Genomic DNA, 17,981 nt, shown 5'->3' on the forward strand with positions numbered 1-17,981 from the left:
TCCAACATGCAGATCCGTGATATTCCTCTTGTGCTTACTTCTGAGCTATGCTCGGGACGAGTCTACATTGTGGTGGGCGCCAACGTCGGCCTAGGCTACGAAGCCGCTAAGCACCTTGTCTCTCTCGGCTCAGCCAGGGTCATCATGGCCTGTCGCAATGTGACCGCTGGTCAGTCCGCTCTGGCGACCATCGAAGCCGAGACCGGCAAAGCTGGCATCGCCGAGGTGTGGGAGCTGGACCTGTCTTCCTACGCCTCTGTCAAGGCCTTTTCAAGCCGGGCCGTCTCTTCACTGTCACGTATTGACGCAGTGATCGAGAACGCTGCCGTGGCGTCGACTTCAGATATGCGGGCTGAGGGACATCCACTCCCCGTGACTGTGAATGTGACAGGCACCTTCCTCCTCGCCGTGCTGCTGCTCCCGAAGCTGAAGGTGGACGCGGCGCGACTCGAAATTCAGCCGCACATTGCCATCGTCACCAGCGGCGTTGGGTTCGAGGCTAAGGAGCAGTGGTTGAAGGTTGCGGATGATCCGATTGCCAAACTGGACAAGCTTGAGATTCAATCGGAGTTCTTGTAAGTTCTTTTTTTCCGTTTAATGACCTCCAGTGGGAATTTATGCTGATTGATTAACTACTTCCTCAGATACGGCACATCCAAACTGTTTGAAATCCTTGCAGTCCGACATCTCGCACCTTTGATCCCCGTCTCCAAGACCGGCGTCGTCATCAACCTGATTAATCCAGGCTTGTGCAAGACAGAACTGGCCCGGAATGCAACACCGGAATTCCGCGACAGGCTCTCGCAGATGCACGCCCAGTATGGGCGCACTGCTGAGCAAGGAAGCCGTACGCTGCTGCACGGTGCCATCGCCGGTGAAGCGAGTCATGGATGCTATCTCGATGCCTGTGAGATTAACGAGTATGTCCTCACCTCACTCTTTTTTGGGTTACCTGATTTGTTTGTGCTGATATTGCTGTTTGTCCTTCAAGCCTCAAGGTGCCTGACTGGGTGGACGACGAGGAAGGGAGGAAGATGCAGAAGTGGGCTTGGGAGGCTGTTGCTCATGAGCTGGAGGCTGTTGAGCCTGGATGTGTGGCTAGGATCTTGGAGTAAACCTCTTCTAGATTTGGGCGTAGGGTGTAGCTGCTTGAGGAGACTAGTCAATAGTCCGTGAATGCATCGATCGTATACCAAGGTCATACTGTTTCTAATGTACATGTGCTCCACAGCTCCCAGCCCGCTTTATCGTGAAGCGTGTGAACCCAAGGAAATTGAACCAATACCTTCTGTACATCCCCCCAAGAGCTCAGATCCAAAACGTTCATCGTCTGCCTCGCTCTCAGAACCAACCACGAAGAATGATCCACGCCCCTAAAAACCGACGTTGCACCAAGGAAAAGGACCCACAATAGGACCTCCTGATATTCCTGTGCCCTTTTCTCATCATAATAGCTATTATCCACTGCCGCTCGAGCGACACTCGATAAAAGCGGCATGTCCGCAATCTTCCGATCAAGTCTTCGTAGAAACGTCACCATGAATGCCGCCAAGCCGAGATGGATAATATCTATGAGATGATCGTGGGGTCGGGGACCGGCTAGTGGACTGATACCCACGAGACGATATCCCAGGATGAGGAGTGTGCAAAGCAAGGCATAGCTGCTAAATGGTGGTCGGAGCCCCGAGACAGTGTCGTTGACTATGCGGGCGAAAGATGTCATGTTTGTCAGGAGGTCTTGGAGGTTTGCTCCCAAGCTATGGGAGAGGGGTGGTGGAAGTACAGATGGAGGTGATCGGGCCCGTTGTTGCTCTCGGTCATCTTGGCTGCCCAAGAGCGTGGTCATGCCATGTGAAATGTCATCAACGCTGTAACGCGTCGATATACCTAGCTGGAGAGCATAGTCCAGATCGGCCCTATGGCCAAAAGTTAGGAAATTGCCGCGGAAACACACAAAGCCTGGTCCTTACATGTACAGTTTCAGAGCAATATTAGGTTTGGTCTTCGCCAGATACGCAATGCCACCCCTCAGCTCCACCATACGTAGCAGCCCATCAAAATGTACTTGTCCTTGACGCAGATGGCCCTGATGCCGCTCGTAGTGAGATAGCATCATAACCACGGCCAGGGTCGTGTCTGAGAGGGCATCGTGGGGAGATACGAGTCGTTGATTCACAATGCGCAGCGAGCGCGCTATGTGACGCATTGCGTCGGCTGGGTCCTCGGGTTGCATTACTAGGCTGTTTAAGGCTGTTATGGCCATTGCCATGGCACAATGGAAGTCTGTTTGTGCTTGAGCGTTGGTCGTGCTCGATATTTAGGGTAGGGGTCAAGACATACAGGCCTCATCCATGAAAATGAATTGCGTCCAGATAGCGGCGGGATTGCGAGCATAGGGATCTAGGGCCTTCTCTAGCTCGGGTGCGTGTCGGGGACCGGCGAAGAATGTTAGGGCTGAGTTTGGTGTTAGTATATTCACTGGTTAACTGGCTTCTATGTTTACTAACCTTTCTGGACGAGGCGTTTAGATGCCGGAGTCGGTGGTGCTGGCAGCCCGAGAACAGACAGCCCGTCGCCAATCTGCCGTTCAATGTCTCTTCTGGGCTCTCGAGGTTGATTCTCTCTATTCTCGGGTTGAACTGTCCGGGTAAGTAAGAGCTTCTTTCGGGATGGGCGGACGATGGTCTTCCCCACGTTGCGGCCTTTGGCTGCATGGCTGCGGATGCGTTTGCGCTCAGCCCGGCTGATGGTGGTATTGTTGTCGATGAACTCGAAGGGCATGTTCGTAGTGGATGAGTTCAGAAGAAGTGGTCCGAACGGCCTTGAGGATGCGCTGGAGTTAAGCCGGAGCTAACTAATCCCAGAGTTCCAGCAAACCACGTTCCGGTGCAATAGTTGATTAGTCCATCATCCTATACACCTTTTCCGTGCAGTACTTGATCATACGAATACGGTCACCATTCCAGAACTACTCAGTGGTCGTCCAGCCAGGCCCAGACCAATCGGGATCAGCGCCCGCGGGTGATTGACTCTCCGCTCTCCGCCTTTGTTCACCTGGTTTCCTTGGGTTACCCAAGTTACTGCTACGTCCACTGTCATCCCTCTCTCCGTGTTCCCTTCCCAGTCGAGACGGTCGCTCAATCGATCACGCCCTGGGCATTGCTCGCCTGGCTCGCCTGGCCCCCCCAAGGCCCCACCCACCTTCTCAGCCCCATCCCGCATTGCCTCCCTCCCTCACCTTCCTTCCCGACACTGGCTCGGCATTGCTCACCCTGGGCCAGGCGGTGAAATGGCCGCGCCAACCACCATGATCGATCCCACGAAACAGGCCGAGTACCCCATTGTGCTGGGAGAGCGCCTGGCCGAGAGCGCCGGCGCTCAAAGCCGTCTGGTCAACATCAACTACAACTACAAGACCAAGTCGGCCACGCCCCAGCAGCGATCCATCATCACCCGCGCCTCACGCTCCCGCGACCTCTACGACCTGGTCGTGAAAGACAAAGCACCAAATGCCGATAACACGTTGTCATACTCCTACAAAGGCAGTGAGGACCCCTCGACAGACCGGAACTTGGTGCTGGTGTTCGACCCGGACCGCAAGGTGTTTGTCTTGGAGCCCGTCTCCACCAAACTGAACTTTAACCTGCGGTCGGCACCGGGCAAGACAGAAAAACAGGTCCTCGAACAGTACGAACAACTGCGCATATTCCAAGAGGAGGATCATGCATCGGGAGACGACCGGCTCACGGGTAGCACCAGCGAGGACGAGGGCCCGGCCGACGATAGCAACCCGTACGACTATCGGCACTTCCTCCCCAAGGACCGTGCCCAGGATGACAAGCCTGCTTCTTACCTCACCACTCCCGAACTATCTGCAAGCAGGGCCGATACACCCCAGGTGCCGGCGGCTACCAAACCGGCCCCGAAGCCTATGACCCGACCCAAGACCCAGGCCAACCCTCTCCGACAACAGAAGAAACGCGCAGAGAAGCCAGACGCAAGACCAGCTGCTGAAAAAACTCGCCGTGCTGAACCGGAACTGGAAGAGTCCCGCTCGCCGCCCTCTGACGCAGGGACATCCCAGCAGGCCGACCAATCGCCTAATTCGAACATCATCATCGACGGAGATTTAATTATTGACATGGGATCGCCGCCACCGTCACGACCAGCATTCAAGGTCAATCCCGCCTACTTCTCGTCCAACAATACCCCCAATGCCGATTCCCATGACGGAGACGAGTCCATGGAGGATCTACAGCTCCCCTCTCCAGCCAGAGATACTGTGAAACCTTCGGATTCTGGAGGAGGGGATGGAACAGTGGATGACGACGCCCTGGCGGCGGAGATGGAGGCGGCCTTTGAAGAAAGTGCCAGGGAAGAAGAAGCCCGCAGCCAGCAGTATGGCCAGTCAGCGTCTCGGCAGTATGTTGCCAGCGATGACGAAAGTGAGGTCAGCGAGGAGGAATGATACCATGTCTTAAATAATAGCGCGGCGTCCACGGAATAATCTACTTGCATCTATTTCATCCCTCATCTGCTTCTTTCCCGAATATGCTCGTCCTCCCATTGTACTGTAGATTATACGGAAATAAATTGTTCCGGTCCGACACCTATCACGTAGTACCTCCAACCTTTGTTCTGTGCTGTTTGTCATCGCTCTTCTTCTCCTTCTTCTTCCTGTCTAATTTCCGAAAATGCCTGGGGTTGAGATGCAATGAACACCCGCGCACGCTATGCTTAATCAACGCCGCGAGCAGAAGGTCCCGCATCGACCCCTTGAGCGCGCCGGCGCGCAATAATTATTGCCTTCTTCCACTGCGTTTGACCGATACTCTTGCCCTCCTCGAAGCAATTCCTCCCTGCCACACCAATGGAGTCATCCGCATCCCCCGCACCGCACAAACGACGCATCCCCGGCCTGCCCAACCCGGTGGTAGCAGCCGCGCAGCAAAAATGGCTATTCACAGACGAAGAGTTGGAACGCACGCCCTCGCGCATCGATAACATCAGCCGCGGGGAGGAGGACCACATCCGGCACCGCGCGGTGGAGTTTATCTGGCAGGTGAGCATGATGCTCAAGATGCCGCCGCAGACCTCCATGACCGCCACGGTGTTCATGCACCGCTTCCTCATGCGCTACTCGCTCCAGGGCCATTACCCGGAGATATCCTCGAACCTGATGCATCCCAAGGTGATTGCAGGGGTGGCGCTATTCGTCGCGTTCAAAGTGGACGAGACGATGCGGCGCATGAAGGACTTCGTGATCGCCTGCTGCCGCGTCGCACTTAAGAAGGCCGACATGATCGTTGACGAGCAGTCCAAGGACTACTGGAAATGGCGCGACCTCCTCCTGCAGAACGAGAGCACCATGCTGGAAATCCTCTGCTTCGATCTGCAGCTCGAGTCCCCCTACCGCATCCTGTGGGACTACTCGCTTTTCTTCAACGTCCAGGACAACCGGCCCCTCCGCCACGCGGCGTACGCCTTCCTCAACGACTCAACTTACACAGTGCTGTGTCTCCAGTTCTCGCCGCGTGTCATCGCCGCAGCGGCGCTTTACGCGGCCGCGCGACACTGCAACGTCGCCTTCCCGGACGACGACGAGGGCCGCCCCTGGTGGGTCCGCATCGATGTCCGCGTCGACGACCTCATCCGCGCCTGCAAGCTGATCATCCAGATCTACGAGCGCGTCCACCAAAACCTGAGTAAGGGGTATCCGGAGTTTGCCATCTCCGACCCCCCAATCCCCCAGGATCCGACCCGTCTTTCGCAAGACCCTCCTCCTTCTGCTACGAGTGCAGAGGCTGTGAATGGCCGCAAGCGGTCGCGCGAGCCGGAGTCTTTCTCGGGGTCTTTACCATCTCGGATCCCCGAACAACCTCCCCGGAATGGCGGGGAGCCCTCGCCGAAACGCCAGCGAACAGTCTCTCCCGGTACGGGGCAAGAATCCAAAACCAGCACCGCTAAACCTCCTCTACCGCGTATTCCATTGAAAGCACTGGCATCCGCAACGTCACATTCGAAAAATCCTTCAAAAGCAACATCCGCGCCCGAGAAAGATGACACAACCACCGAAGAAGGCGAGATTGCGTCTGATGAAAGGACTCCCTCTCGGCCTGCAGCGGCACAGCCTGCAGACTCGGTTAGATCAGATCCGCAAAAAGGGGACGTCGATGATGAGGGTGGAGGGGGTAGCGAAGAGGGTGAGATTTAGGTGTTAGAGTAGGGATGACTCGTACTACTGGATGGATCTAGAAGAGACAACCTATCTCGAAATGTGTAATGTTGACAATGAATGAGAAAGAATACGCTATGTTCAAAAACCATGTACGGACACAAACGCCCAAAAAAGCCGCAAGAAAAGCCAACATGCGTATGCTGTTGGCGCCAGGCCTGATATATCGAGCTTCGAGATGCAAACGAGAAAGAAAAACGAAACAGACACAGCACAAGTCAATAACCCCCAGTCATCACGCCGACTCCATGATCCAGCAGACTGCTCGAGGCGACGAAACTGAATCCGCCAAAGGGATCGCCCTCGCCCGAAGGGGGATGATCCGGTCCACCGCAAGATGAAGAAACACGGCCGTTCGCAGAGGCATACAGTTCGTCGAACCCGGCCGAGGTAACAGTCGGGCTGAGCGGGAGGTTGATGAAATCCGCAGAAAAGTTCTCCGCGAGAGCAGGGTCCGTGACGACGGGTTGGATTGGCGGGTCGAGCTCGCGGCGCTCGAGGGCGGCCCAGTCAATCTTGCGGAAGAAGCGGTGTTTCTTGATTGTCACCAGGTCCTTGGGCATGTGGTAGCCCAAGCGTTTGGTGGGGTCCTTGCGCATGAGACGGGTCAGGAGATCCTTGGCGTCCGGCCCGAGGAAGTAGGGCAGGACGAGTTTCTGCTTGACGATTTTCTCTTGCAGCTTTGTGTGGTTGTTCGCACGGAAAGGGGGCGAGCCGGTTAAGAGGTCATAGCCCAGTGCGCCGAGAGACCACCAGTCGCAGGCTTTGCCATAGGGCTTTGCCTGGATCACCTCGGGAGCCATGTACTCGATTGTTCCAAGAGAAGAGTTGCAGCGGTCGTCGTCGCTGAGGGCGATCTTGCTGAGGCCAAAGTCCGTGAGAAGCAGGTGGCCCTGGCGATCCAAGAGGCAGTTTTCGGGCTTGAGGTCGCGGTACAGCACGCCGACGTTCTGGTGCAGGTGTTCGAGGGCGAGAACCATCTCCGCCATGTAGAAGGCCGCCGCATCTTCATCGAACATGCGCTCCATGGCAAGATGGGTAAAAAGCTCCCCACCCTGCGCGTATTCCAGGATCAGATAGAGTTTCTCGTGGTCCTGGAAGGCATAGAACAGTTTGACCACGAAAGGGTGGCGGTTGACACTCTCCAGAATCGTGCGCTCCGTCTTGGTCTGCTCCACGAGTTTCTTATGCACGGTGATTGATGCCTTGCGGAACTGCTTCTGGGCGTACAGTTTCCCCGTGACGACATGGCGAACCAGCAGAACTGTTCCGAACGAGCCTTTGCCCAGACACAGGAGCGGCTCAAAGTCATGGGCCGTCATCTTCCGACACAGCTGGCTGCGCATATCGACAGCACCGGTAGGTTCGGACTTTTCCTGGTCGACAGCATCGACACTGACAAAGTCATGGTCCAGAGGAACTTCGTAGCTGGTCAGAACCTCGGTCTGGTCACTGTCGGCAGAGTAGACACTCGCGTTGCTGGGAGTTTTAGAGCCGACTCCGTTGGGACGGTGGTTGCCAGAAAGACTCAAAGAATCGAGTTGAAGCTTCAATGCGCTCACCCCATGGCCCGCAGGCGCCTGGCCAAGAGCGGTGGTGGGCCGCGAATCGGCGCGGGAGCTGGTGGCTGAAAAATCCGAATCCTCGTCCCCAGAAGCAAGGGGAGTAAACCCCCGCACGGTCGAGCGAGCTAGGTCGGCCTGCTTCTTCTTTTTCTTGCGGCGCTGCGGCTTGGCCAGCAGATCGTTGGTCATCTTTCGAGGCGAGACACCGCGATCGCTCATCCCGTGCACATCAGGGACATGGTGATTGGCTGGAATATCGATGGAGGGCTGGATGCTATCGGCTTGCGGGCTGAACACGTCCGCGACGGACAGATCCTCGTGAGTATCCGAAGAAGGCATGATACTCGGGATATCGCACGCAGATCGAGGTTTTTTGGAGTATGGGTGCCGGAAGTGGCTTAGGCCAAACACAGCCGCCAAGCACCGCTGGGTAATGATGAGCTATTTAATCCCACAAATCTTGTTCGAAGACAAGATAATTCTCTGACAGTAGCTATTCACACAGAAACCAATCTGTTAGCATAATTCTGTAGACTGGAGCTGACAGAGGGGCACCCGAGCCTTTGGGCTCATCTCCCCCACCAATAGTAGCCCAACCCCCCAAAATTCCCAGGACTTACTTCAAAATGAGAAATTCGCAGCACGGTTTCTTCCCAACAAACTCGCGCGAATCCCCCAGGTAGTTTTACCGTCCGCCCTTCTTCAGGACGGACGTGGAACCCCTACACAATTCACCTCGCCGACCGTGGAGCCGAGCACTGGCGGAGGAGAGAAGAGAGGAGCGATGGTAGACACGTTCGGGATCTCGGATGCAGTACGGGGAGAGAGAGTGGTCGCAGTGGTGGTAACGTTGGAGGCCAGAGAGCCAGCAAAGGAAAAGGCGAGCGATGTGGGCAGCACAGACAGGCACATGAAGAAGCGAGGGAAGGAGGTAATCGTTCGAGATAGGTAGGTTTTGAGTAGAGCACGGCGAATGAATAATGGGAGCAACGGAGGAGGAAAAACGACGCAGGAACCGAACAGCTGAAGAAGATCTGGGGCGACGGCGCTAAACCGTTTACGGCATTCACGTGCCGATGATCTATACGACTGTAGCAGTGGAATGATTTTTAAATACACACGCCTTAACTAGCGGCTAGTTATAGAGAGGCATTATTAGATGTAGAATATAGAGAACACAGCATTAAGCGGACAAAGTGAAGAGAGAGGGAGGAAGCGATGGGGCAGGCTCAGCTCAGGCTTTTCCTGTTTAGCAGCATCAGCACTGACAATGTCATGTTCGAAAGGAACTTCAGCTTTATAGTATTAGTATCTCTGGAGCTAACCAGGCCACCAAACTACTAAGATCAGGGTCGCTAGAGAATAAGTACTGGACAACGGTTTGCTGCAGTATACAAGTTATCATGACATCATAGCAGTGGACTGATCGAGGCTTTTTTTTTGAGATTTGGTCAAGACACTCATTAAATATTTTGAAGAGGAGAAAACAAGCTCAAGATCGGAAAAAATCCATCGTCCTCGTAATCTCCACGCCAGACCGCTGAACAAACGCCAACGCACTAGGCTTCTCTACCCTCACCGTAACTCTCTCATTACCAAACTCCACCGTCGCAATGCGCGCCACGAACGTCGCCAGCGCCTCGACGGTCTGAAACGAGGTCTCCTCGACGTTCTACAGATGAACAAGTCAGTCAGCCATTATCCAGAACCAACCCAGGTCGCCAACACAACGAAAAGAAAAAGAAACCAAACAAACCTCAGCAACAGCCCTCGTCATCGCCTGATACGAGTCAACGACCGCGGACCCCCAAGCCAGCTGTCCGGGGCCCGAGAACTCCAGCGCTACAATGACAGTCTGCTTCTCGACGCGCTCGTGCGAGTTGACTCCCAGGATACAATGGCACCGGATGCCTTCAATGCGGAACTCCTCCTCCAGCACGACGGGGCAGCGACCTTCTTCACTCGCGAGACCTTGCTTGTACCCCCACACCGTCAGGCTGCGGTACTTGAGTCCCTCCTCGGCGCGGAGGAGGGCTTTCGGGAGATGCAGCGACACCTCGCATTGGCCGTAGTCTCCAGAAATGGGGTATGACCGCGGAGCAGCCGTGGGTGGTGGTACTTGCGCAGGACCCGAGAAACTCCCCCGGGGACTAGTATGAACATGCGCCATTCGTCTCACCGCAGCCGCAGTCTCATCCAACAACCCAAGTCCACAATTCGCTACAATCCCCGCCGTAACCCGGGGATCCTGCCCGACGGCGGTGGAACGCATCTCGGGACGCTGCGTGCCCTCAACACTGACCAGGTCAGTCGAGGCAACGCCGTGGCCGCTGCCTATGCTGCGCACATCGGTGTCCAGTCGTCGGAACAGCTTCCCGTAGTCTAGGGATAGGGAGACGTCGTCTGAAGAGGCGGCGGCGACGGCGGAGGAGTAGGAAAGCTTTAGGGTTGCGGTGCAGGGCTGTGGCTTGCCGTCACGGTGCCAGGGATCTGGGGCTGAGGGGAGAGGGAGGGAGATTCCGTGGAGGCGAACGCTGTCTAGGACTGGTGGGCGGGGGGGGATGTGGACGGACATGATTGTATTTGAGACGGTAGGAGGGAGCTTTGTGGTGGTGGAGGAATTGAATGGAATGAATCCAATCGGAGGCAAGCGATGCCGCTGATGTAGACGAAGTGTGCAATTGCTAAGAGTCCTCTCCGAGAGGAATTGTGGTCAGAACTGTGTAGGTGAACAGTACGTATTCCAGAGCTTGACGTCGGGAAAAAAGAGCTGGGTTTGGCGGGGCCGGCCGGGTGGAGCTGAATCATGACGGCTACTTGAACGTTTCTACATTCCGACTGGAGAACATCCCACGGAATGCATCCTTAAAGTGGAAGTTGACAACTGTCGATGCACATACTGTCGGATACATAATTAACTCATAACATCCATACATACAGCCCCTACGATCCGATCCGGGCTGAGAGAAGAGAAAGAGAGGATCCCGTTAGAAACAACACAAGCAAAGGTTGCAAAGCTCGCACCATCCGTAAAATAAATGTACGGATTTAATCCTTGGCAGATGGACGACAAGGAAAGGGAAAAGAGCACTCAAAAACACAAGGCGCATCGGGTATTTTGGGGGACATGAAAAAAAACACAGGACGGGAAAAAGAGTCCAGCCGTTAGCATAGCGTCATCGTCTGTTTACCAGTAGCCGCGGCGGTCGTAAGCCACGTATTCGCTTCGCGGGGGAGAGCGCGGACGGGGGGATAGGGTCGTGCAGCCAGGTAGGGGTCTTCATAGTGAGGCGGAGGAGGCGGGCGGCGCGCATCATACGGGTCGTCGTACGGACGGCGCGGTGGTGGTGGCGGCGGCGGGTAGTCCTCCATCCGGGGGCGGGGGGGGAGTGCGGCGGCCATAGCCATCCCGGTCATAGTACTCTCGGCGCATGGCCATTGGGGAACGTTCACGGTAGTGGGCACGGGGACTGTAGCCACGAGGGGGGATCCTTCGGTCGTATTCATCCATGGGGGCATAGGCACGGCGAGGAGAGCGAGAGCGGTATGGGTCGCGGTAGCCACCACGTTCTTCATAAGGCTGGATCTGGAACGAGAATAAGGTGAGATAAGATGCTGGGCATCAGAATTTTGGAGGACATTGGCCTTACATCCGCAACGCAAGTCACGCGCGAGCCTTTGAAGTCTTGCTGGTCGAGTTTCTCCACGGCGGTCTTCAGGTCGTTGGCCGTCTCGAATTCAACAAACCTGCCACTGGTGTGAGGGAGGGCGGTTGCTTGGAGCTGGAAGGAGAGACCACCTACCCTTTACCTTGTTCACGGCCGGTCTCGGAGTAGACCACATCCAATCCAGACTGGCGAGCGAAATCTTTAAGATCCTACATGACGGCAGTGAGTCCATGTCCAGGCAGAGGCAAGAGCAAGTCCGGCAACAAGAGGGGGGCCGTCTCCAAAAGATGGTTGGTGGATGTTTGGGGATGTCAAAGCCCACCAGGCCCGCAAAGTACAGAAAGACCTTGAGCAAGGAAAGCTGAGGGAGTTGCGATGAGCATCCGGGGCATCATCTTTGACATGCGTGGCTTCGGCTTCCAGGCTCAAGGACAGGGTGCTTCAAGGAGAGAGAGATGGCCAAGGGATCCAGGACAGAATGAGTGTGGGCTGCTAACCTGCCAACTTGTCTCCGGGAGACCGGAAATTTGCATCCGGAACGTTGTGCGACGGGGTCGAGGAGCACTGGGGCGATCCATAGGGCTGGGAAAGACCTCCTTGCGTCGAGGGCCACGAGCAAACTGAACCGTAAGCCGCTCGCCTTTGAAGTCACTGCCATCTGTATGTATGGTTTAGTTGGCCGAGCGTCTGTATCGGGGGTTTGCTTTGCTTGGGACATACGGAACGCTAGAGGAGAGAAAGTGAGCAGACAGAGAATAACTACACCAGCGAGAGCAGAACAGAAACCTACCAGGAACTACATCCCGGGCATCCATTGCATCTTCATATTCGATGAAGCCGAAGCCGTTCATCAGCTTGATCTCGGTGATTTTGCCGCTGCCATGGCTGCTGAAGTGCTCTTCGATGTCCGGCTTGGTCACTGTAGTCAAGTTAAACACCAGTCACGTTAGCTTGTAATACAATCCAAGGATGGTGGGCCGTCCAGACGTCCAGACGGAGGCAATCCTTCGGGGGCTTTGCGGTGCATTTGCCGAGTTTGTCACAAGCAGCTCCTGGCTCTCTGGAGGGAAACGATACACGGGGGTGGATGTGGATGCCAGCATACCGTTGCGGGGAAGGTTCCCGAGATACAGGCGGGTCGACGATACCTCCGTCATGGCTGGTCCTCAAAGCAAGTCCTGGGGAGAGGGTGGGAAGTAAAGCAAAAAATGGCCACAACAGATCCTGCCTGGCGCCGTACGGTGGAGCGCGGGCCGATCGGGGGAGAAGGATGGCTGAGACGGAGTCCTGCAGCACACCAGAACGGGAGGGGGGGAGTGTGTCCGATTGGGATTAGCAGTGGAGGCAGGGAGCGGAAGAAAGAAAGAAGCAGAAAGAGAAAAGAGGAGGGGAAGCAAGAAGATAGGTTTCTGGCGGTCGGCGCGAGTGGAAGGTGACTGGTCGCCTCACTTTGGAGATCCACGTGGTCCGTGTCAGTCAGAGGACAAGGGTCGTCAATCATGGTGAATCCGATGGAGGAACACTTTCCAAGGACGGTGAGGAAGACGAGGAATCGATCACCTGATGAGCTGCGATGGCTCTCCCTATCTACTGGTGGCGATGAATCTCCGCGCGTATACTTCGGGTCCACTGCCATTCCACGGTTCGTCCCGAGCCCCATGGGGATCATTTTGTTCTACAATCCGATCTCACTTATAGATACATGTACAGACCCTAGGTCATAATATACTTGGGCCCCTCGCCTCCCTGGGGAGTCTGCCAGTTAATATCCTGTGTCGGCACCTTGATATCGCAGGTCTTGCAGTGGATACAGCTAGAAAGAAAAAAATTAGCATGACAGGTCAAGAATTGCCGAAGAAACAACTCACTTCTGGGCGTTAATCTGGAACCGCACTCCGTGCGGCTTGCTGGCATCCTCGACATACTCGTACACCCCAGCGGGACAGAAGCGGTTCTCAATGCCCTGGTACGCCGGCCACGCGAGGTCCTTGTGCTTGTCCCAGTCTTCCACTTGCAGATGCACCGGCTGGTCCTCTTCGTGGTTGGTCCCCGTGCGGCTCACGCTGGTCAGGATGTCGAAGCTGATCTCCCCGTCCGGCTTGGGGTATTCGATCTTGGCAAACTCGGATGCAGGTCGGGTTGCCTCTGCGTCTGTGCCGTGGTGGTTTAACGTCCATGGGACCTTGCCGCGGAAGATGTAGGCTTCCAGGCCAGAGTAGAGGAGCCCCCCAAAGAAACCGAGGGGGCCGTTGAACGAGGGCCGCATATTGCGCACCTCGTACAATTCCTTCCAGATGCTCGACTCACGCAGCGCCTTTTCGTAGTCGAACAAAAACACAGTGCCCTCACTATGGGACCGCAGAGCCGAAAAAGTAGCTTCGGCCGCCAGCATGCCCGACTTCATCGCGGTGTGTGTGCCCTTGATCTTGGGCACATTCAGGAACCCCGCCGTATCGCCAATCAAAGCACCGCCGGGGAATGCAACTTTGGGAATCGACTGGAACCCGCCCTCATTCAACGCGCGGGCACCGTACGAGATGCATTTGCCACCTTCCAGCACCTCCTTGAAGAGAGGGTGGTGCTTGAGTTTCTGGAATTCCTGGTATGGTGACAACCACGGGTTCGGGTAGTCCAAGCCTACCACCAGGCCAATGCTGACCATGTTGTCGCCGAAATGGTACATCCACGCACCGCCGTAGGTATCCTTGGGGAGAGGGTATCCCATCGAGTGGGTGATCTCACCGGACTTAAACTTCTCGGGTTGGATCTCCCAGATTTCCTTGATGCCCAGTCCGTACGTCTGGGGCTGACTATCCCGTCGCAGGTCGAACTTCTTCATCACTTGTTTGGTGAGACTGCCATGGCACCCCTCGCCGAGGAGGGTGACGCGCGCGTGGAACTCCATGCCTCGCTCAAAGGTATCCTTGGGCCTTCCGTCTCGGCCCAGACCCAGATCATTGGTCGCAACGCCCTTCACCGAGCCGTCGGAGTGGTAGACAACCTCACTGGCTGCGAAACCGGGGTACACCTCGACGCCGACTTCCTCGGCGCGCTCGCCCAGCCACTTGGTCAGCTCGTTCAAGCTGACGATGTAGTTGCCGTGGTTGTTCATCTGCGGCGGCGCAGGGAGCGGGTAGGAACCGTTTTGTGTCAGGAAGCGCATGCGGTCGTTCTTGGCCGGAGTGGCACCCTCAAAGCGCGACGGATTGTCTTCCGCCAGCCAGTCCGGCAGAAGCTCGTTGAGCGCGGTCGGTTGTAGCACATTGCCCGACACGATGTGCGCGCCCAGCTCGCCGGCCTTCTCCAGCAAGATCACGCGGAACTCCTCGTCGCCAGCCTCGTTGGCCAGCTGCTTGAGTCGAATGGCGGCCGCCAGACCAGCGGGGCCACCTCCGACAATGCAGACGTCCACCTCGTCAGATTCCCGCTCCAACGAGCGCGGGTCGAAGTCCCCATTTTCGTCGGTGAAGCATCGGGTTACTGACTGTGAAAAGGCGCGGGTTTGAATGACGTTGGCGGGTCGGGTCATGTGCCTTTTGAGAGGGAAGGGATTGATGGCGGTGGAGAGGGAGAATCGGGGGGAAGATGCGGAGGAGGGTCGCAGTTGGCGCCTCAGCAGAGGGAGGACAGCGCGTTTCGACGCCATCGTGGGGTGCAGTGGTTAGGGGAAGGACTATGTTCTGTGGGAAGCAAGCAGTTGACGTTGACGAGCAAATCGCCGAGAACCGCCTATCCTCGGTTGACGGATCAGCCAATGAGCGGGTCGGCGATGCGAATCAGCTCTTGCTCGTCCGTTCACCCGGTCCGAGAGCGTTGTCATCGGCATCCATTCTGCTTCCCTCGGTGGTTCCTGCCATCTCCCGTCCTGGAGATCTGTCTTGAATGACACCCCTCGGTCCGTCGTTCGGCCATCGCCATCCTATGTCCGTGGTGGTTCACGCCGATATGGGAAAACGGTATTTACGGTAAGAATGCTGGTCCCATGCCGGGTATGGTATTCAGCATACCGCCTGACAGATCGACCTGGCTTCCCGATACCCATCCCGTTTGGGCGGGCGGTGAACCGCACCTCTGACGCCACCAGCCGACCGGTCAGTTCGGCCACGCTGGCCTGATGGGAATTCCAACGGTGCATCGCATGCATATTTGGGTCTGTCACAACAACCATCTCCCTCCGCGCCCTCTTTCGGTGGTCCCCATTCCTTCCTATCGCCTGGTCCTCCGACCACAAATTTTCGTTCGCCTCCGGGCCGGGAAGCGCGAGTAGTCGATGACGATGATTGGTCGGGGATCGGGCGAAGGAACGACGAGTCTGCGCGATGCGGACTGGCTGCAACCAGGGAACGGGCAGTGCGTGCTCCAATAGGGGGATTGGGGTGGGGCGTCTCAGCCCAATCAGCGACGGGGCCCGCGCTGATTGGCCACCGACCACCCACCCGGAGCCGCTAGCAGGACAAGATTTGGCGCCACCCTGGGCCAGCCTCCCCTGACTGCGGGCAGTGAGTCAGCACTATAAAAGGGCGCAACCTCCCACACCCTCGTCCGCCTGAGATTCCTGTCGCGGTCTTGGCAATCCCCGGAACAACCTTTCTTCCCCCTCACGCTCTCTCTCCCCCCCGCACCTCTGCCTAATATCAAAAGAAGATCGGCTTCTTCTTCCCTCCCCAGAGGCTCTAAAAAATCGAAGCGTGCCTTGGCTTCGCCACTCTCCTTCAGACTCGCACAGATAGACCAAAATCCCATTTCCCGAGCACCTCTCCCAACTCTCTTCCCCAGCCCCCCAAAAAAAAGTTGCTCAGAAAACACTTCAGTGTGCTTTTCTCCCGCTCGTCGTTTATGCGATTCTGATCTCATTATCGTCTCACCTCGACAACCCCCGGCTGAACTGTAGGGGAGGCATTGATTTGTCCATCTCCCAGTGGTGAGTCAGCACAGATCCCGTGACCGAGCCGGTGTCCCTCCCCTGTCACCCTCGGGCTCACTGGGCTTCTCACCTCATCCTGGTGGGGATCGCAATCACTAACCATCCCTACTCCACAGTTGTCGGTCTCTGGATCTCTCATCATCCATACATCGGTCGTCGGCTTTTCCGCAACATGGATTCGCTCACAACCCACCCATCCAACGCAGTCCAGGCTCGTGCCTTCACGTCGCCTTCGTCGCTCTCCTTCCCCGGCGGGGCGGGAGATTTGACGCCGCCGTCCTCTGAGAAAGAGGGAGTGCTTCAGCATCACGGCCAGCAGCAGCTCGGAGGGAATGCCGTCAACGGCAATGGGGTGACACCCACAACTCCCGCTGCGACGCCCGGGGCCACGAACCCGGGGAGTGGCATCGTGCCGACCTTGCAGTGAGTATACCACAACTCTCTGATGTTGTGACTCCCAGCAGAATGCTGAATCCTTCAAGAAACATCGTTGCCACCGTCAATCTTGACTGTCGTTTGGATCTGAAGACGATCGCGCTGCACGCTCGCAACGCCGAGTACAATCCAAAGGTATAGACCCACACCACCTCCTTCGAGAGCTGCATTGCATCATCAGGGATTCGTGTGGCTTACTGTCTGTCTATGTAAATAGCGTTTCGCGGCCGTCATCATGCGTATCCGTGAACCCAAGACCACCGCGTTGATCTTCGCCTCGGGCAAGATGGTCGTCACCGGCGCCAAGTCCGAGGATGACTCGAAGCTGGCATCGCGCAAGTACGCGCGCATCATCCAGAAGCTTGGCTTCAATGCCAAGTTCACGGATTTCAAGATCCAGAACATCGTTGGCTCCTGCGACATCAAGTTCCCCATCCGGTTGGAGGGTCTGGCGAGTCGCCATCACAACTTCAGCTCGTACGAGCCGGAGCTGTTCCCTGGTCTGATCTACCGCATGATGAAGCCTAAGATTGTGCTCTTGATCTTCGTCAGTGGCAAGATTGTCCTCACTGGCGCCAAAGTGCGCGAGGAGATCTATCAAGCCTTTGAGCTGATCTACCCTGTGCTTTCCGGTATGTTTCGCAAACTGACTCGAGAAAGTGGCCTGGACACTAACTCTTCCAGACTTCCGCAAGGTTTGAAGAAAATGCCAGGGTTTGCTCTTCTTCCACCATCCATGTATTAACACTTGTCTTCTGGTCGACACATTGGTCCTCCACTCTTTCCCCCTCATGATCCTTTCATGCAAGCATTGTTTGGCGTTCTAGCGATTCGGATGATCCCCGGTTTGTTTTCTCTCTTCCTTTCCCCCTTCTACAAATTAGATTGCTGCACAACGGCAGTGGGGTGGTTTCCTGCGCTGGTCGAATGGCTGCCTCCTAATTCTTGAGTGCTCTTTTGCTGCCTTGTTTTTCATCCACGGAGGAAACCTCGTGGACCCAAAAAAATCTTTTTTGACATCTTTAGATTCCGTCCATGCTCTGTTGCCGGTGGCGGCTCTTTTTAACTTGATTATTATGCCTCGCTCTTATACGGTTTATCCGTTAAGGCAGGAAATGGAATATTGCAAAATATATCTTTGTCTTATCTCAGTA

At 56.0% G+C, this 17,981-nt stretch overlaps 11 protein-coding genes across 11 annotated transcripts; 5 read left to right on the forward strand and 6 right to left on the reverse strand.

The window, feature by feature from the left end:
* Nucleotides 1–6: 6 nt before the first annotated feature.
* Nucleotides 7–1,115, forward strand: N7510_011336 (putative short-chain dehydrogenase/reductase family protein; the record flags this gene model as incomplete). Its single annotated transcript, XM_056983261.1, has 3 exons — nucleotides 7–575; nucleotides 645–947; nucleotides 992–1,115. The coding sequence occupies 3 exons, from the start codon at nucleotides 7–9 to the stop codon at nucleotides 1,113–1,115; spliced, it is 996 nt and encodes a 331-aa protein (XP_056828755.1).
* An 83-nt stretch (nucleotides 1,116–1,198) lies between these two features.
* N7510_011337 (uncharacterized protein) lies at nucleotides 1,199–2,781 on the reverse strand (the record flags this gene model as incomplete). The annotated part of the gene is made up of 4 exons (XM_056983262.1): nucleotides 1,199–1,916; nucleotides 1,971–2,283; nucleotides 2,341–2,454; nucleotides 2,508–2,781. 4 exons carry the CDS (start codon nucleotides 2,779–2,781, stop codon nucleotides 1,199–1,201), a joined length of 1,419 nt encoding a protein of 472 aa, XP_056828756.1.
* Nucleotides 2,782–3,289: 508 nt separating this feature from the next.
* Nucleotides 3,290–4,468, forward strand: N7510_011338 (uncharacterized protein; the record flags this gene model as incomplete). The annotated part of the gene is made up of 1 exon (XM_056983263.1): nucleotides 3,290–4,468. The coding sequence occupies one exon, from the start codon at nucleotides 3,290–3,292 to the stop codon at nucleotides 4,466–4,468; it is 1,179 nt and encodes a 392-aa protein (XP_056828757.1).
* Nucleotides 4,469–4,870: 402 nt separating this feature from the next.
* Nucleotides 4,871–6,214, forward strand: N7510_011339 (uncharacterized protein; the record flags this gene model as incomplete). Its single annotated transcript, XM_056983264.1, has 1 exon — nucleotides 4,871–6,214. One exon carries the CDS (start codon nucleotides 4,871–4,873, stop codon nucleotides 6,212–6,214), a length of 1,344 nt encoding a protein of 447 aa, XP_056828758.1.
* A 239-nt stretch (nucleotides 6,215–6,453) lies between these two features.
* Nucleotides 6,454–8,139, reverse strand: N7510_011340 (AGC family serine/threonine-protein kinase; the record flags this gene model as incomplete). Its single annotated transcript, XM_056983265.1, has 1 exon — nucleotides 6,454–8,139. The coding sequence occupies one exon, from the start codon at nucleotides 8,137–8,139 to the stop codon at nucleotides 6,454–6,456; it is 1,686 nt and encodes a 561-aa protein (XP_056828759.1).
* A 1,153-nt stretch (nucleotides 8,140–9,292) lies between these two features.
* On the reverse strand, nucleotides 9,293–10,375 carry N7510_011341 (dihydroneopterin aldolase; the record flags this gene model as incomplete). Its single annotated transcript, XM_056983266.1, has 2 exons — nucleotides 9,293–9,472; nucleotides 9,557–10,375. The coding sequence occupies 2 exons, from the start codon at nucleotides 10,373–10,375 to the stop codon at nucleotides 9,293–9,295; spliced, it is 999 nt and encodes a 332-aa protein (XP_056828760.1).
* A 590-nt stretch (nucleotides 10,376–10,965) lies between these two features.
* On the reverse strand, nucleotides 10,966–12,625 carry N7510_011342 (uncharacterized protein; the record flags this gene model as incomplete). The annotated part of the gene is made up of 7 exons (XM_056983267.1): nucleotides 10,966–11,386; nucleotides 11,440–11,547; nucleotides 11,604–11,677; nucleotides 11,966–12,126; nucleotides 12,189–12,194; nucleotides 12,259–12,387; nucleotides 12,574–12,625. 7 exons carry the CDS (start codon nucleotides 12,623–12,625, stop codon nucleotides 10,966–10,968), a joined length of 951 nt encoding a protein of 316 aa, XP_056828761.1.
* Nucleotides 12,626–13,181: 556 nt separating this feature from the next.
* Nucleotides 13,182–15,114, reverse strand: N7510_011343 (electron-transferring-flavoprotein dehydrogenase; the record flags this gene model as incomplete). Its single annotated transcript, XM_056983268.1, has 2 exons — nucleotides 13,182–13,281; nucleotides 13,337–15,114. 2 exons carry the CDS (start codon nucleotides 15,112–15,114, stop codon nucleotides 13,182–13,184), a joined length of 1,878 nt encoding a protein of 625 aa, XP_056828762.1.
* Nucleotides 15,115–15,143: 29 nt separating this feature from the next.
* Nucleotides 15,144–15,350, forward strand: N7510_011344 (uncharacterized protein; the record flags this gene model as incomplete). Its single annotated transcript, XM_056983269.1, has 1 exon — nucleotides 15,144–15,350. The coding sequence occupies one exon, from the start codon at nucleotides 15,144–15,146 to the stop codon at nucleotides 15,348–15,350; it is 207 nt and encodes a 68-aa protein (XP_056828763.1).
* Nucleotides 15,351–15,387: 37 nt separating this feature from the next.
* Nucleotides 15,388–16,495, reverse strand: N7510_011345 (uncharacterized protein; the record flags this gene model as incomplete). The annotated part of the gene is made up of 2 exons (XM_056983270.1): nucleotides 15,388–15,954; nucleotides 16,451–16,495. 2 exons carry the CDS (start codon nucleotides 16,493–16,495, stop codon nucleotides 15,388–15,390), a joined length of 612 nt encoding a protein of 203 aa, XP_056828764.1.
* Nucleotides 16,496–16,564: 69 nt separating this feature from the next.
* On the forward strand, nucleotides 16,565–17,528 carry N7510_011346 (TBP family protein; the record flags this gene model as incomplete). The annotated part of the gene is made up of 4 exons (XM_056983271.1): nucleotides 16,565–16,815; nucleotides 16,875–16,962; nucleotides 17,045–17,459; nucleotides 17,512–17,528. 4 exons carry the CDS (start codon nucleotides 16,565–16,567, stop codon nucleotides 17,526–17,528), a joined length of 771 nt encoding a protein of 256 aa, XP_056828765.1.
* Between the last annotated feature and the right edge of the window lie 453 nt (nucleotides 17,529–17,981).

The sequence above is a fragment of the Penicillium lagena genome, assembly GCF_028827675.1.
Source record: "Penicillium lagena strain IBT 129212 chromosome Unknown utg000008l_segment0_segment0, whole genome shotgun sequence".
Taxonomy (NCBI): Eukaryota; Fungi; Ascomycota; class Eurotiomycetes; order Eurotiales; family Aspergillaceae; genus Penicillium; species Penicillium lagena.